The following is a 17731-nucleotide window of genomic DNA, read 5'->3' as shown; positions in this document are numbered from 1 at the left end:
CTCATAGATGGTCTCAGACCTGGCATCAACCACATGGTGCTAGTTCTGCAGGAATCAAGATGCTGGAATCAGGGGGTCACAGAAGCTTGACCAAGATTTCAAAAGAAGGCCTGGGAGGCCAGGCAAAGTGTATCAGGAGTGTATCAGAGTCCTGTGGGCTGCCGGGGCGGGGGGATGCATGAAGAAGTAAGAAGGAAGCCAAAGCTGCAGTAGAGACACCTGAGATTAAGAGACACCAGTGACATGGGATGTCAGCTAAGGGAAGCTGCAGGAATGAAGCAGAAGTAAGCCAACAGAGAATCATGGGGGCCATAGGGGTGGAGCTACCCAGCCCTTTGGAAAGACCACCATAGTCCTCTGTGAGCCAGATGCTGGCTGTGGAGCTATAGGACTTGTTAGCGCAACCGGATGAAGGTCTTGCTTTGGTTCCATCCCTTTTTCCTATGCCCCTATATTTTTATTTCAGAATGAATGTTTATGCCATTATTTTTGGATATAGTTAATTTGCTTTTGTTTGTTCTAGGGGTTCATGCTGAGAGTTTGCTTTGAATCTCAGAAGACTTTGGATTTGGACTTTTGGGTAATGCTGGAACTGTCAAGTCTATGGAGACTCATGAAAATGGACTAAATGTATTTTACATTGTGAGATGGGCATAAGCTTTTGGAGGCCAGGGAGGTTACACTTTAGGGATGAGGTATTCCAAAAGCTCATGTGTGAGACAATGCAAGAATGTTCAGAGTAAAATTACATTGTGGGAATTGTACACTAATCAGTGGATTCATCCGCTGATATGGATTCACAGGATGATAACTTGAGTCAGAAAGGGTGTGGCTGGAGGAGATGTCACTGGAGGTATGCCTTTGTGGTTTACATTTTGTTCGTTGTGAGCAGAGCTCTCTCTACTTCCTGCTACCATGTCCTGAGCTACTTTCCTCCACCACGCCTTCCACCATGATGTTCTGCCGCAAGTCTGATGCTCCTCAGAGCCATGGAGTCAACTGCCCATGGACTGAGACCACTGAAATCACGAGCCAATATAAATTTTCCTCTCTAAATAAAAATAATGATAATAATAAAGCATGTGCTACGACACATTAAAAAGCAAAATGGTCCTATTTTTGCGGTGACTATTAATTCAGAGCAGTAATTCTTCAGTCACTATGTCTGCACTCATAGTCCTGCAAATTTCCTTATCTCGACTAAAAAGGTCTAGGGTTGTAGCTCAGTGGTAAAGTGCTTGCCCAGCATGTGTGAGGCACTGGGTTTTATCCTCAGCACCACATAAAAATAAATAAAATAAAGGTCCATCAACAACTAAAAAAAAAATTTTAAAACTAAAAGAAACACACATAAGATATAAAAGCAATTTTAAAACCAGAATATTTATCACGAAGTATTCATCTAAAGGACAATTAAAAATACAATTCAGTTGGGCAGAATGCTGGCTGTCTTCCTCAGTGCCTTACATTTGCTTCAAAGTCATCTAGAGCCTAGAGGTAGCCGAGGGAGGAGAGTGATTTTATTGTCCTGAGTTCAGTCTAACACACTCCCTCACTCACACTCACACTTTTTCACTTTCTCTCTCTCTCTCTCTCTCTCTCTCTCTCTCTCACACACACACACACACACATACTTTTTAAATAAGAAGGCATGTATGTAATCCCAGCTACTTGGTAGACTGAGACAGGAGGATCTCAAGTTCAAAGCCAGCCTGAGAAACTCAGCAACAACCTGCCTCAAAATAAAAAATGAAAAGAGCTGGGGGTAGAGCGCTTGCCTCACTTGTGGAAGACCCTGAAGTCAATCGATACTCAAAAGAAAAACAAAAAGAAGGCCCAAAATGTCCTTTAGGACATTAAAATAATTTTAAAAATTGTACAGAGGGCTGAGGATGCGGCTCAAGGATACAGCACTTGCCTAGTGTGCACAAGGACCTGGGTTGGATCCCCTCATGACCACCACCATGAGAAAAAAACTGCATGAAAATTTAGGGCAGTATTTATGATATGATTCTAAATGGAAAAAAATTTAAAAACAGCACCTACATTACAACTGCAATTACATAAAGATCGATGTGTACACAGATGACAGGAAATAAGCAAACTAGAGAACTATATCCAAATAGTGGGATTACAGAGGCTTTTATGCTTTGGGTTTAAAAATACATTTCTGGAGGATGGAATGAGGGTATTTTTCCAGGGGAAGAGGGAGTTTCCCACTTCTGTTCCAGTCTCCAAACCCCACTTCACATTATTTTTTAATAGACTGTGCCCAGACAGCGTGGCCAGGGTAGGAAACGGGCCGGGCTGCCCCCAGCAGATAAGCAAGGCAGGCCCTTCGGCTGGTTTCAAAGGCCTCGCTATCACAAGTCCTCCAGCAGACAAGCGGAGACCACCACTCCCCCAAAGACCAAAGAGGAGAATAATCATCTTCACAGAGTTTCAAAAAGGCCTTATTTGACAGCTATGGCTAACATACTAAGAAATAATCTATGCAATAGACCATATATAAAAATACCAGAAGATTTTACCATTTTGAAAAGGCTTAAAATATTTTTTCATAAGTAACTTCTCATTCCAAGTATTTTTCAGGATGCTAAGTGTAAATTTTATTTCTCTTAGAAACACAAAGAGGAAAAATAATTTCTGGCACAGAGTACTACAATTGCACAAGTTCCTTTTAGGCTACCAGCTGACAAAGTCAGATTATAACGGAAAACAACACATTCTACAGGCACACTTTTAAACACACACATGCCAGGTGCAGTGGCACACACCTGTGATACCAGAGACTTGGGAGGCTAAGGCAGGAAGGTTCCTGTTTGAAGACAGCCTCAGTGATTTAGCAAAGCTCTAAACAACTTAGTGAGACCCTGTCTTAAAATACAAAGGGCTGGGGATGTGGCTCAGTGGTAAAGTGCCCCAGATTCAATCCCCAGTACAAAACATACACACACATATATAAATGTATGTATCTGAGGAGGTGCCAGGGGCTTCTCAGCCTGCTCTCAAAAAAAAAAAAAAAAAAAAAATTGTTCCACTTAACAGTAATGTATCCAAAGGAGAGGAACCAGGCACATCTCTGGAAAACTGTTCTTCTACTCAAAATTGCTTTAAACTAGATGACTGTTTTAACATCTGACTCTGCTTCAGGCCTCCAAGAGAATGAACTGTGCACACCACACACCTGCTGTGGCCCCAGTGGCGAGGCCTGCACACTCATGCCTCCTGTTAATTCAGAGGGAAACCGGCAGCGGCCTGTGCAGCCAGGCCAGGAAAGCAGCAGCTTCACTCCATATAAGCGCTTCATCTTTTCTCAAAGACAGCACAGAGCAAAGCATTCTGAATGACACAAAACTGTTTTAGCAAGATTTGAGACTCTTCATTAACAAAGAACCAGATCTTCTTAAAGGCCTTTGTAAACAGTCAATCCCTAACTCTGTAGGGTGCTTTTTTTTTAATTGTGGTTTTCTGTTGGGGGAGGGGTAGTTAGTTGTAGATAGACAGAATACCTTTATTTATTTATATGTGGTGCTGAGGATCAAATCCAGTGCCTCACACATGCTAAACAAGCACACTGCCACTGAGCTACAGCCCCAGTCTCAATGCTATTTACTCTTGTATGTGAAAAAGCACACAAAATACTTTTCTAATTCCTCATGTTATGAAAAACTGTTACAAACCTCAGAAACATTACAATACACTTTAAAAAAAAAATCAAGTCTTCTCCCACCCCCCCCCCCAAAAAAAAAAAAGACTTCAAATAGAAGCTGGTAAGAGCAAAGATGATTCCAACTGATTCAAGAGGGCCAGTGCAGACATGGACATGTACATCATTTTCTCAATTACAAATTAAATCAATTATTTATAGCCCAAACATTATAAAAAGTCCCCTGGTCTGGGTTTTCCCCCAGGTCTGAAATCCTTGGTGAAGTGCTACACACAACAGCTATGAGAAAAGAGTATTGACTCTGACCAGCGAGCCCAAAACTCCCTAAGTGGAAAAGCCACCGAGGGTCTCACTCATCACTCAGTCATCCCACAGTCCCCCCCCCGGGGATGGGCAGGGGGACTGTGACCTAGCACTGTGGAATAAAAGTGCTTCCCCAAAAGGCAGCGAAACAAAATCCCTCAGAGCTCACAGGGGCTACAGGGCAAAGGAGCCCAGTGGGACGGATGTGGACTCACCCCCAGAGCTGAGCAGGGAAGGTCTCAGGGACACACCACTCTGCTTGTGAGGAGGCATGAGGGGAACTAACCCAGCCAGAGGTGGCCGAAGAGCAGGGAAGAGAAAGCTGGTATTAACCAGGGCTTTGACTTGCAGGCTGGCATTTATATTGGATCAGGAAGCACCAGAAAGCACCATGAAGCCACAAAGGTTCTTGATCAGGAAGCAGCAAAATGAAGACCCCACCTGAGGGAGGCACTTCTGTGAAGACCATCAGGTCAGGGCCTCTGCTCCACTCTGGGGTTTCCCAAAACAAACATGGAACCCAAGCTGAGAGGTGCAATCCCAGGTGTAAAGGACAAGGAGCACACCTCTCCCTTGGACCGCTGTGTATGAGTTTAGAAATAGACGCTAAAATAGCGAAGGCTCCAAGTCTCACAGCCCTAAGGCCTCTCTCTTCCACTCCACAAGCTGGACCAGTGGTTCCAAAGTCACTGGAGAAGCTGCTTTTCAAATGGACAGGACTGTAGTGTGATGACAGCGGGAACCAGGGAGATCTACGGATCTTAATTCTCTAGGGAGGAATCCTCAAAGTGTGGTCCTGGAGGCAGCAACACAACTGGAAACTTGCTAGAAATGCAGCAGCTCCAGGCAGCTTCCCTGGGTTAGGTGGCAGGGTAACTTTTTCAGTTGCTGCCATCTTCAAGGCAATAAATAGAAGCAAGTGAAAGACTCCCGTCCCACCCTCAGGAGAGCTTAAGGGCTGGGCAGAGATAATGGTGATAAAGGACTAAGGATCCACACCCACCATCCTAAATTCCAGGAAGCCAATAAAAGTCATAGTGGAGCAAAGCTCCCCATCAAGAGAAACTGCAGAGCCCTGAGGGGAGAGACCCAACTAAAGGCCTGAAACTCCACAGGTGGATTCACCCAAGACTGCAGGCTCAGGTCCAGCCACAGACAGGCAACGACCAGCTAGCTACCTTGTATGCAGGCAGCCCACCATCCACAAGGAGGCCAGGCCACCCTTGGCAGGCCACCCTCAGCAGCACTGGGCACATGACTCACAACAAGCACCACCTCCACAGCTGCCAGGCGCCTGCCACAGTGAGGAACAGCCCCACCACCACCTCGCAGTGAAGACAGTGGCAGCAAGAGCACCCCAACACCAGCCCTGCAACAGACCACACCTGAGGGCGTGGCAGGAGCCACCTGAAGGAGGAAGAGAACACAGGCTGCTCCTGCAAGCCAGGGCTCTCCCCCAAGCTGTGCTGCTTTCCAGGTGAGAACTGGCCACTTCAGGATCCAGAATCGGCCACACTCCATCCAACCGTAAAACTGCTGCCAGAGCCCGTCCCAGCAGGAGCCCTGTGGAGTCCACCAGGAGAAGGAGCCGGGCCCTTACTATGCAGTGAGTCCCCTCCCTGTGAGGTTTCCCTCCGAAGAAGACAACAAATCTTAAAAGATTTGCATTTTCCAGAATGACATAAATACAGCCAGGCCAAAGGCCCGCTCACTTTTTCCACCCAGCCAGTGCAGGAACCAGAGGGAAGAGGAGGGAAAAATGAACGCCCCCTACTGGCAAGAGCTGCTCAGGTAATTCTGTACCCTCTCGCGTCTTTTCCCTATTGGATCACTTCTGAAGGCTTGTTTGATACAGTGAGCCTGCCTCAAACACAGAGACAATGTTCAGACAACACTTTCCTTTCTTCATCAGGAGTTTAACAACTTGGAATTCCCCACACGGAACATGTTTTCAAAGTTCTCTGAAAACTGTGTCTAAAATAACTGCTGGCCAAGGGTCAGTCCCCAGTTCTGGACTATTTTTCATTTGTAGTCAGGTTTACTGCTGTGAATTTCTACCCAAGAAAGTACTTTGCTCTTAAGCAGGGAATGGTGCTAGCCAGCCCCCCAAAGAGCAGCTCTCTTGGTGTACACATGCGCCCTTCAATCCTCCACCCATGGAGGCCTCAGTATTTAGAATGTCGTGCTGTGCTGGGCCCAGGGAGGCAGAGGCAACTCCTGTCATTTGGGATTCTGCAGCCCTGAACCTGCCCTGGCAGCTATCCACATCTGCGGCACTTCTGTACCCAAGTCTTTCACTGACCGTCACGGAACATGCAGCCACACTGCTACTGCCCCAGCCCTCACGAGAAGCACATGCTCAATTCTGATCCATGGGCTGGACCCCAAAATTTGTTCAACTGAAGCAAACATGTCCCCAAGACCTGATAGGACTTCTTGAAATGACTCTGTGCCCACAGAACCATGGGTCAGAAAATGAGAAAATCAAGAGAAGCCTGTTAGGGAGGTGGAGGTCACTGACTAGCAGATGGAAAATAAGCGTTTATTTATATCACCATTTATTTACAGAGACAAAATAGGCAGAATCACATGATGAAGAGATCAAGGCTCAGGAGTCCCTCCCACCTTCAGGCACAGAACAGTCTCTGGACCCTGGAATTCACTCCACCCACCGAGCCCTCTATCCATTCACCAATAAACTGCAGCAGAGTGGCCTGGAGATGAAGAAGAACAGACCAGGGGTCAATCCTGAACCCACGAAAAATATAATAAAGGGTTTTTCTCTTTAAAAAAAAAAAAAAAAGTCTAAAAACACCCAGATGCTAGAACAGTGACGAGATGCTAGGAAGCAAGTGGTAGTTAAAAAGATGGGTTAGAGGGAGACGTCTGAGTCCACCTTGTGCTGCTACACAGAACATCATCCCTGGACAATTTACAAAGAGGTGTCTCTCACAGTTCTGGGGCTGAAAGGTCCAAGGTTGCAGGGCCACATCTGCAAGGGCCTTCCTGCTGGGTGGTCATCACGTGGCCAGAGCAGGGGCAGGGCAGCTCAGCTCTCTTCCTCTTCTCAAAAACCACTACCCCATCCTGGGGGCCGCACCCCAATAACCTCATCTAGCCCTGATTACTTCCCAAAGGCCCCATGTCCAGATAGCATAAAGAGTCCAATTTCAGGATTAAGTTCCAACACAAGAACGTTGGGGGCCGTGTTTAACCCATAGTAGACGATAAATCTAAACTTCAGGTGCAGAAAGCAGAGAACCAATTTAATTGCGGGGCTCAGTCCCTGAAACTCAGTAACTGGCAGCACCAGATGCCTCCGCAGAGGTACCTGAATTCAGAGAATCAGTGTGAGAAAGTCAGTTAATGAAGTGGCTGGCAGACAGACAGATAGACAGACGGCCTGCCTGCTCCTCACCACCCGCTTCCCGTCAAGGAAATACTCAAGACATATGGACAGGAAGGAAACCACAGGCTCTGGCCCAGGCAACAGCAGACTCCAGACACTGTACCCACACCAGTCCTCCTCCATTCAGCACTCAGTGGGCACAGGACTGCCAGCGAGAGAGAGGAGCAGCAGCAGCCCAAGTGGGCCCTTAAGAAAAAAGCGGGTCCCAAGGGAGGATGACGGAAGAGGAGAAAGTGCCTGAGCCATTCCCAACCGCCTGTCAGGAAGAAGACCTGACAGCCCATGATTACAAGTCCCACGTGAGGGCTTGGCAGGCTCCACTCACAAATACGAGTGGGCATTCAAGGGTGGCCTCCACCATGAAAAAGAAGACCAAGCCCAAGAAGGGGGAAGAGAGTCATACTCCGGAGATAAAAACAGGTATTTCACATTAAAAAGGAAAAAGACACTACAATAAAGGGACATTCAGAGAACCAAGAATTTAAAAGATCAAGAGCAGGAGGGCTGGGTACAACGTAGCTCAGAGTACAGCACCTGTCAGCCATGCACGAGACTCTTGGGTCTGACCCCTAGGGGACACACACACACACACCCCAAAGCAGGAATGAAACAGTCACTACAAGATTTGGAAAAGTTGAGACAGAACTCAACTCAGAAAGTGGAGTGAAATAGACAATGAAAATAGATTTAAAAGGATAAGAATGAGGATCCACCCAGAAAATGGAGGAACAGGAGCACCAAGAAAAAAAAAAAAAAAAAAATCAATAAAAGACCTTAGTTCCAGCGGTTCAGGAGGCTGAGATGGAAGGATGGCAAGTTCAAAAGAGCTTCAGCAACTTAGCAAGGAACTTAGCAACTCAGCAAGATCCTGTCTCTGAACAAAATATAAAAGGGGCTAGGGATGTGGCTCCTGGGTTAAGCAGCCCTGGGTTCAATCCCCAGGACCAAAAAAACAAACGCACTGTACCCGTCAAAGAGTCCACCAAGACAGCCCTTCAAGACACAACGGACAATTCCCATCTTACTGGGCTTAGGTGCAGAGTCCTAACGGCTAGACCACGGGGGACCAAGGCCTTCAAAATTCTGCACTCTTATCCACCAATGACTCTGTGCCATGCCAAAAGTGCCAGAATAAAGACCTCTTAAAACATCAGTGTCCTGCAAGATTCCAAAAGGTGATGGCAGGAGATACAGAACACAGGACATCGGCCTAAGAGAGCAGCCAAAGAATCCAGGGATGAAGGCAAAGAAAGATCAGAGGGGCCAGTCCAGAGAGGCGCAGAGCGGAGGCTCCAGAGCTCCCCCAGGGAGGAGGAACACACTGTCCCCACCACCTAAACTCCCAGGACAAGCTGCAACACCTGGGGAGTGTTTGGGGTTCCAGGTACATTCACCAAAAAATAAAATAAAAACAACCCACAACAACTTCCGAGGGAGGTCCGAGAGCAGTCACGGTCACTAGCCAGCTGGGCTGTGCGCACCTCCAGAGCTGCCCTGTGACTCCATGGGGAGGGCAGGGGTGCCTGGGAGTGAGGGGACAACAGGCCGAGCCTCCACCACGCAGCCCTGGCTGCACCCAGAGCCTGAAGCCAACACGAGCAGCAGCTCTTCAAAGTCTTCATGAACTAAGGAGCAACAAGGAAAATTCAGCTGGGGGAGACCAGGGCTGCCTCCGGGAGAGGCATGGAGACAAGGACGGCAGCCGTCTCTCCCAGCAAAACTTACACAATCAATCCATATTTTTCAATTAAACTAAACAAAATTAAACAAAGGATGTGGCCCGACAACAGCCCTTTCAAATCTTAGGGCCTAAAATTCTCTTTAAAAACAGGAAGAGACTTCTAATAGGAAGATAGACCCCAGCCACAAGCTCAGTAAGCATTCACATAAACTTAAAACGTTCCCACCATTTAGTCAGGTATGAACAGGGCACGCAACAAAAAGTTTCGTTTTCTGAACAAAAACCCTCAGAAAACACACAAGGGAAGGGGCTGGGGTTGGGGCTCAGCGGTAGAGCGCTCGCCCAGCACGTGCGAGGCCTGAGGCCCTGGGTTCGATCCTCAGCACCACATAAAAATAAATAAATAAGGGTATCGTGTCCACCTACAACTAAAAAATAAATATTTTTTAAAAAAACACAAGGGACGGTCTCTGAGGTCAACAGGGTCATTCTCTGTGGACATCGGTGCCTCAGTCATCAGAAGCACGGGGAGTTTGATACAATGTAGAAAGCAAAGGTACATCTTGTTCTATCTTTCCCCAGTCTAAGCCTTGGAAACCAGGGAGCAATCTAGGATGGGGGAACTCCTGTTCACCCCAAGAGCCAGGTGTTCTAATAGCCACATTTTTTTCTTTTTCCTAAAGCATCTGGCACAGGATCCCACTGCGAAAACCTGAGTGATGACAAATGGCTACAAGTGACGGGCTGGAGGACATGGCTCGCTCCAGGCGGCAGGGATAAGAGTGCAGCTTCTATTTCCTGCACTCACTGCCCACAAGATCCCATTAGTGAGGATGGCGAAAGGCTAAAGCACAAAAAAAAAAACAAAAAACAGAGCAGAGGGAGGGTAGGGTGTGGCCTGCTTCCGCAGGTTCGGACTTTTCAAGCAGCAAGGCTGAATCACAGGGAAATTGCCCAAATAAAGGGCTAAGTGGCCAGAGACCATAGGCCTCCACCCTGGCTTAGAGGGTGTGCCGTGTAGAACAGGCTGCAACTGGCAGGCTGGGTCCTAGGCTGACCCCTGGCCCAGCATCCTTCACCAAGGGCCACCTCGAAAACATTATCGGCCTGCACCAGGAAACAAGCAGCTCAGCCTCACTGCTAGACACAGAAGAGCACCAAAACCACCGGATGACAGGACGGCCCCCACGCTGGCCATAAGAGCCTCCATGGGGACACTGCACCCTTGGTGACCTATAAAAACCTCACATGACCAAATCCTTCTTGAAGGGCACTCCATTCTTGGTGACCTACTAGCAAGAATGTTCCCTGATCCTGGATTAGAACCCAAATGCCCAGGACTACTCCAAAAGTTACTGTAACTTTCCTTTTTGAATCTCCCACCTCCATCCTACAAACAAAAAACACTTTCAAGCAAAACAAATTCTTAACATTGTTACATTTTACTGATAAAGAGGGAACATGAAGCATTGGCACAGTATTTTAAAAACTTAGAGGGCAACTAAGTTTGACAGGAAAATTGGCCTTCATTTTCCTCATTACTCTGGGGCAGCAGGAAAAGGCCATAAAGCAAGGGGGTAAGAACAACAAAAGACTATGAACTATTCACTGAGTTCAAATCGCCAATGTCTGCATGAACCCTGCTAACAAGTCCATCTTGGCTGCCCAGGAACACCCGATTCCCCACCCTTGGCTACCCTGGGCCTCCATCTCAAGTACTGACACCTGCTAAGATAACACTCAGCCTGCCCCAGAACCCACCTGGGTTGGCCTTGTCCACCACCTACACCTGAGAAAGCAGGTGGCCCAAAGACCATTATGGTCATACGCTCCAAACTGGGCCAGACCTCCTGCCACCCAAGACCCAGGCCTTGCCCCAGCAGACCTGCAGGCCCTCCCTGGACCCCCCTACTTCTACTCTGAGATTCAATCCAACTCTCCAAAACTGCCTCCCAAGCCAGTGGCTTGTGCTGTGGCCCTCAGTCACTGCAACTGTCTTAGGGCACTTGCCTGGCACCAGGCTGCTGACCTCTTAAGGACAGGGACGTATACACAGGTCCACAGCTCCTGGTGCCATCCATCCCTGCAGGCTCCCCTGTCTAGAGTGGAGCTGTGAGACACTGGACCTCATCCTACAGTTCAGCCTCACCTCACGTTGCTCTCAGAACCTAAATCTCTTGCCATCACTGAATGTCCACACTCAGAGACACCTGACAATCCCCCAGGGAACGTGGGCAGGCATCTGCTAAGGAAAAGAAACCATGGAAATGTGACCTGCAAGGGAAAAAGTGCAGCAGCACTCAGGCCACAATTAAACGCAGCTGTCCTCTCCCAGACTTCCAAACTCAACACTCTCTTCTCACCATCCCCGTGCAAGGGGCCTCTCAGAAAAGGTCTGTTTCTCCAAGGAGCCAGGAAAAGGAGAGGGGGAAGGCCAGGGACAGGATGATGTCAACAAGCAGAATCTTGTTGTTCAGCTATTCCTCTAAATTGTCTGTACTTACAAATATGGCAGTATCGGAAATTTATGATAACCTCAAAACACGCTGAATTAACTCACACTCTGGTACACAAATACCTGATCTAATTAGTGTTTTTTCAAACCATGGGTCAGGAACCAGTGGGCTGTGAAATCAATTCAGTATTGCAAGCAGCTCCTCTTTTTAAATAAAATGTATCACAAAAGTACATAGCTAACAGTAAAGAACAGAACTATCTCCTGAAAGTTCAGTTTCTGGCTTGGATGTAAATGCTACTTCTAACCGGCATCACAGTCCAGAAAAGCTGAAAGGTGGCTGGAAAATTCTGTTTAAATCACAAATTCTTTTTAAATCACAATTTATGCAAATTCAAAGCTGATGGCTGCTCCCACCTCCAACTGAAGCTTGCTTTTAATTTGAATTGAGTAAAACAACAAATGTTCAATGAAGGACAGGGCGTACTTACTGCCACCAATCAAGCAAATTTCTTTATATTTATTCATAGTTACTACATTCAGTTCATGATTTCTATTTTCCCCCATGCTAACATAAAACCGGGGTGTGGGAGGAAAAACAGGAAAGACCTCAGCAACCTTCATTAACATTTACTAAAGATGGTAACCCACTTGCTACAGCAGTCAACCTAGAACCTCTCACAAGAGCATTCAACAATGGCTCCTGCCTGTAGAAATTAAAAAAAAAAAAAAATCTTTATTTCTAATTTCTTCGCCAAATATAATCTGGAATATAATGACTGTAATGTTTGCAAAAGTAACAATAATGGCAATGGTGGGTGGGAGTATGGTCTTCAAGGCAAGAAAGACCTGGTTTCCAATCACAAATCTGCCACAAAATACCGTATCTTACCTTGGTCCATTCATTTGCATTGGTTTCCATGGTTATAAAATGGTTAAAATAATACCTATGTCTCAGTGGTACCAACAAGAATCGTAAGATGGCTAAGTACGATTTGCAAGACACGAAAAATGGTCTTCAGACTAAAATGTTCCTCATTCTGGCTATTTTATAAGCATTCCTGCCCAGGCCACCTAAATTCACTCTGTAGTCTTTCCAAAACATTTAAGCCAACTCCTTAACAAGCCGAGGTCAGGACGTGAAGACGGAGGAGGGATCGGAGATCCATCCCAGAAGGGAGGAGTACTTCTCTCCAGTTTTATCTCTGCCAAGGGTCAAGGCCAGGTGTGCCTTTAGTGCAATCCTCATCCACAGCTTCCAGGGGAGGCCCTGGCAGCAGCAGCAGCTGCTAATTCCTAAGTGTGTTTGTTTTCTGGAGGGATGGGAGAAGAAGGAATGTTATTCCCCAAATGGTACACCAAAAACTTACACAGTTTGTGAGTGTACGTAAGCACAGGGATGACTGTCAGAAGCCACTTTCACACCTCTAACACTCCAACAGCTGAAAAACTGGTCTTTCCTATGGAGAAAAATTTCATCTTTAAACTCAGAAAATAAAAACTCCTGCCTGTAACATCACCTAGGAAATGCACTCTTTTTGAGAGGTGAAGTTATTAAAGAAAATATATCTTCTTTTCTCAAGATGAGGTATTTTGGCCCACTCCTAAAAAAGAAAAAAAGAAAAAAAAAAAAAAAAAGCCCTAGACCAGAACTACCTGGTGTCCATGGAATACTAACTTCAGAGCACTAGCCACAGGGGCTTTTTACCTTTTTGGTAAAGGGGGGGGAGGGGAATTGAACTCAGCAGGGGCACTCAACCACTAAGCCACATCCCCAGCCCTATTTTTATTTTATTTAGAGATAGGGTCTCGCTGAGTTTCTTACTGCCTCACTTTTGCTGAGGCTGGCTTTGAAATCATAATCCTCCTGCCTCAGCCTCCTGAGCCTCTGGGATTACAGCCTGTGCCACTTTGCAGGGCGCTTGCTTTGTACCTTTTCAAACTGATTCACTTTCCACGAAGGTTGAGCACCTAAGTAAGTGAGGGCATTTGTGCTTAGATTACAACCTGATTAACACATTATAAAAATCAGTCTAAAGGAAATATTGATAAAACTTTTAAAGTCATTCCAAGAGACCTTTCTTGCTCTATAGACAAGAAATTATTTTTCACCCAGCTCACCAGGCCTTCAGGCCTCTAAATTCAAACAAGCAGGAGCTTTAGGAAATAACAAGAACTACATCTGATTTTTACCTAGCAATCAACACATAAAATGTAAAACTCTTTTAGATAAGATTTAGGAACACTCTTCGAGTATCTTCCCATTCATGATTCCTTTAAAAAAGAGCAAACTTGGATTAAAATCCTAACTGCCATTAAAAGTAGTAACTTTGATCTCCTATTTTTCTAGGTTTCAAACCAGAACAATGAAATTGTTTTCTTTTTATGATTAGAGAGAGAGAGAGAATATGAATATGATCTCTCTGGACGAGGGTCTCAGATTCCTGCTCCTCAGAGCCAAGGTCTAGGCATCCTGCTTCTGGGCCCTGGAGTCAGAGGAAGGAGCTTGTTGCTATCCATATTAGAACAAATAATCCAGGAGGATATTTTTGGTTGTTTTCTTAAAGCTCTTCTGTTCACTGATTTAGCTCCAGTGCTAGGAAAAGTAAAACTTTAATGGCATGCCCTAACTGTACCATGCGACTTTAATCCCACTTTGTTACCATTTGTGAGTTTACAAACATTACAAGTTAGCCAAGGATGCTGTTTCCCCACTCCCAAAGGGTTGAAAACAGTCCCCTAAAGCGAAAAAACTTTAATGCATTCTTGTACACTTGAAATTCAACTCCTCTGATTCCCCCAAAAAGTCACTGGCAGGCCAAGATGCCACAAAGTATCCACAGAGAGGTCTGCTGCAAGGAGCTCCTCTCCGTGCCAGCAAGGTCTCAAAGTGAAAGCCCAGCGTCCGGCACTGGCTGGCTGGGCCAGGCCCCGGGACGCTCCAGCTCGCGGTCCCAAGAATTCCCCCTTCCCGGTTTGCAGGCTCGCACTTTCCCCTCGGCCCGCCCAAGAACCAAAGGCTCCAACCCAGGGCAGCCAGGGGACTCGGCTGCACCTTCCTGCACCCCGCCCTGCCGCCTGCTCCGCGGGGCCGCGCGGCCCGGGACTAGTCACTGGGGCGCGCTCCCAGGTCCCCGCCCTCCGCTCAGTCTTCCGCCCGGTGGCTCTGGGGGTCCTGGGGGTCTCCTAGGAGACAGACTCCGGGGGCCCGGGCCCTGGCCTGCCCAGGGACCGAGCGGGGCCTCCAAGGGCATTTATTCACATCCCTTCTCCCCGGGGATGGGGCCGACGCCGGCCTGCAGCTCCGAGTTGGGGACCGAGGCGAGCGCCGAGCGCGAGGCGCCGGCAACGCACATCGCGACCCAGGCCGTGGTCCCCAGGCCCCTCCACTCTTACGCACACCCGAGACCCGGCCGCCCGCGCCGGCGAAAACCGGGGGACTCGGGCCCGACGTGGCCAGCGGGCCCCGGCGCGACCCCGGAAGGGAGAGCGGGGGGGGGGCCGTGTTTACACCGCCAAGTTGCCCGCTTCCGCCGGCCCGCATCCCTCCGCCCCGGCGGCGCCCCTGCCTACCTGCATGCCCGGCAGGCCCGACTGCACCGGGGAGTGGGCCATGGCGCTCCGGACGGCCACTTCCTGGCACGGGACGGCCGGACCGCGGCGATCCGCGCGGGCGACAGGCCCGCGGGCCGCGCGGGAGCCCGAAGCCACCGCAGCCCCGGCGGGTCCCGGCCGGCCGGGTCTCAGCGGCGGACGGCGGGCCGCGTCTCCATGCACGGAGCCGGGAGGGGCTGCGGGGGGCGCGGGGCCTCGCGCGAGCTGCTGCTGCTGCTGCTACCGCTGCGCCGCCGCGGTGCTCGGCTGCAGCAGGGCGGCCTGGGCCCGCTCGCGCTGGCCGCCTGGAGCCGGAGTGGGCGCGCACAGCCCGCCGAGCCCGCGAGCGCCGAGCGCCGCCGCGCCCCGCCCCGGCCCGGCCCCCGCGCCCGCCCCCGCGGCCCGGCCGGGGACCCCGCCCCGCGCTTCCGGGAGGGGGAGGGGGAGGGAGGCCGGCGGCCGCCGGGCGCCCTAGGCCGCAGCCGCCGCGCCGCCGCCTGGCGCGCGGGCCGGGTTCCGGCGGCTCCCGCGGGCGCTCGCGCTGCCCCCGGGCGGCGGGGAGGGGGCCTCCGCCGGGGAGGGCGCTCGGCGTGCGGGGAGGACCCGAGTCGGAACGGCTTGGCGGCGAGCCTGGGCCGCGGGGGTGCGTGCGCACCCCACTCCTGCTCCGCCGGCGGCTCCGCGCGGTCCAGGCACCCCCCTCCCGCGGCCCCAGGGGAGACGGCCCCGGGCCACCTCCCGAGGCAGGGCGGGGGCAGTGCCCAGCGGGACCCCCGCCTCTGGCCTGCTCCAAAGGACAGGGCGGAGCTTCTTGGGTGTCTGGCGAAGTTTCCAACCCGCCCTAGGAGGAAACCGAAAGGGGAGAGGCCGGGGAACGGCGAGTGCCCCGGGTTTTCGCGGCTGCAAACGGCCCCGCTCGGCCTGGCGGGAGCCGGAACTTGGCTAAGTGAGGGGGCTGGACCCCACCGCGCGGGCCCCGCACCCAGGCGGGCCCGTCCCCCCGCCAGAAGAAGTCAGGGAGGAAGGGAAGACAATGGAAGGAAACTGTCCAGACTTCCCCAGCCCACTGCCTCCGAAAGCCCCTGGCCCCCTCGGAGCACCAGTTCTGCCTTTAGCCACCTCCTCTCCAACGACTGAGGGAAAGAGTGAGGAAGGAGTGGGGCGACGCTGCCTCCACAGGTATTTTATTTTTACGGCAGGTAGGTAGGAAGAGGTCTGCGGGTCACTGACCACCGCTGCCTCGCACTCTGCAGCGACCTGGCACCGCTCTTGGCCCTGAGTACCCACTCTGCGCCGTGGCTGTGCGAGGTTAGGCATACCAGATGAGTCCCCAGGAGCTCAGACGATTGGAAGCAATTCTAGAAGTCCTCCACGGAGGTGAGGAGTGTTTATTCTCTGAGGTGTCACTGTATTCCAAGAACTTCTGTTCCCTCCGGTGCAGTCCATCCGACAGAAATGGGATGCTAAGACTTGACACCCGGTTTTGCTTTGGAAATGGCGGTTTGCCTCAAAGTCCCCAGACACCTTAGAGTATATTCATGGTTGCCACTGATGGCATGAGAAGCGCTGTCACCCTTCAGCGTAGGTGACTGATAGAAAGTTGAAAACAGGAGTCCAATACCCAGGGGGTTACAGTTTTAGATTTTGTGTACCAAAAAAAAGGGGGTACATAAAAAGATGAATAGCAAAATGACCCAAAACATGTATCCTTAAAATGCCAGTTGTCTTCAACCCCAAATTCTACCGATGTCACATAGCCTAAGGAAATCACCGGGAATGCGTAAGAATGGACACTAAAAGATACAGTGAGTTCCTGTTTAGCGGGAGAACTGGGAGCAGCTGAAAAGTCTAACAGATGAAGTAATAACAGTATATTCACACAGTAAATGCCATGAAGTTATTAAAAATGACATATTTCAGTAGGCTACATGTTTAGTCTTGGAGAAATATTGTCAATATTGTTAGGAAAATGCAGGGTACAAAACAAATTATATAATCTGATCTCAAGCTACTACATGTATATGGAAATATATATATATGTACATACATAGAGATAACTGTGTAAATAGAAAAAGCCTGGATATGCATAGTTTAGCAGTGGGTATTCCTGGAATTCAAGCTGATTTCTTCAGTCACCACTAACAAGCCAGTAGCAATTACCATGCTAAGAGGTGCTCTTCTAGGGGTCGACAGAACCCGGACTATAAAATGACAGCAAAATGAAGAGAAATGAGACAAAAGCGTTGGGGTGCTACCCTACGGCATGACGAGAGGAAACTCTCAGAAATCACATTACACAGGCTTATTTCCACCAGATAAGTCACAGAAGATGGGATGGGTGGTAGGCCATAATTATGTATAAAAAATAATCAGCATCCCATTTTGTATCCCAAGGTGAAGGCCAAGAACATGGAGGTTACAACAGGATACAGTTTATTTGGACACAGTGACTTACGTTCATTGGCTGGTCTATTTCCCTGTACCCTGTTTATCTCCTCACCAGGCCTGAACTTCACTTCCTCTTTGACTGTATTCACATCGCTGAGCACCATTCTCCTGGGAAGTAAGGATAAGCAGCACCACCACCCCACCCCCCCCACCCCCACCCCCACCCCTGAA

The 17731-nt window shown here is 49.3% G+C and overlaps 1 protein-coding gene across 2 annotated transcripts in view; it reads right to left on the bottom strand.

Moving 5' to 3' along the window:
* Nucleotides 1–15338, bottom strand: part of Stk24 (serine/threonine kinase 24) — a 99565-nt gene extending 84227 nt beyond the window's left edge. Inside the window, exon 1 of one of the 2 annotated variants that reach the window (XM_058582775.1) lies at nt 15092–15338. In XM_058582775.1, the coding sequence (XP_058438758.1) occupies nt 15092–15133 (42 nt within the window). In that variant the 5' untranslated portion in view covers nt 15134–15338. Of the gene's footprint in view, nt 1–12888; nt 12905–15091 lie in introns of those variants that run through there. The other variant, XM_058582774.1, reaches the window with a different exon arrangement.
* Nucleotides 15339–17731: the final 2393 nt, after the last annotated feature.

This window comes from Marmota monax, unplaced genomic scaffold (genome assembly GCF_021218885.2).
Source record: "Marmota monax isolate L192 unplaced genomic scaffold, Marmota_monax_Labrador192_F-V1.1 WCK01_AAM20220418_F8-fsc00026, whole genome shotgun sequence".
In the NCBI taxonomy this organism is placed as follows: Eukaryota; Metazoa; Chordata; class Mammalia; order Rodentia; family Sciuridae; genus Marmota; species Marmota monax.
The sequence above is the reverse complement of the archived record's forward strand: the minus strand, read 5'-3'. Positions and strand labels throughout refer to the sequence as shown.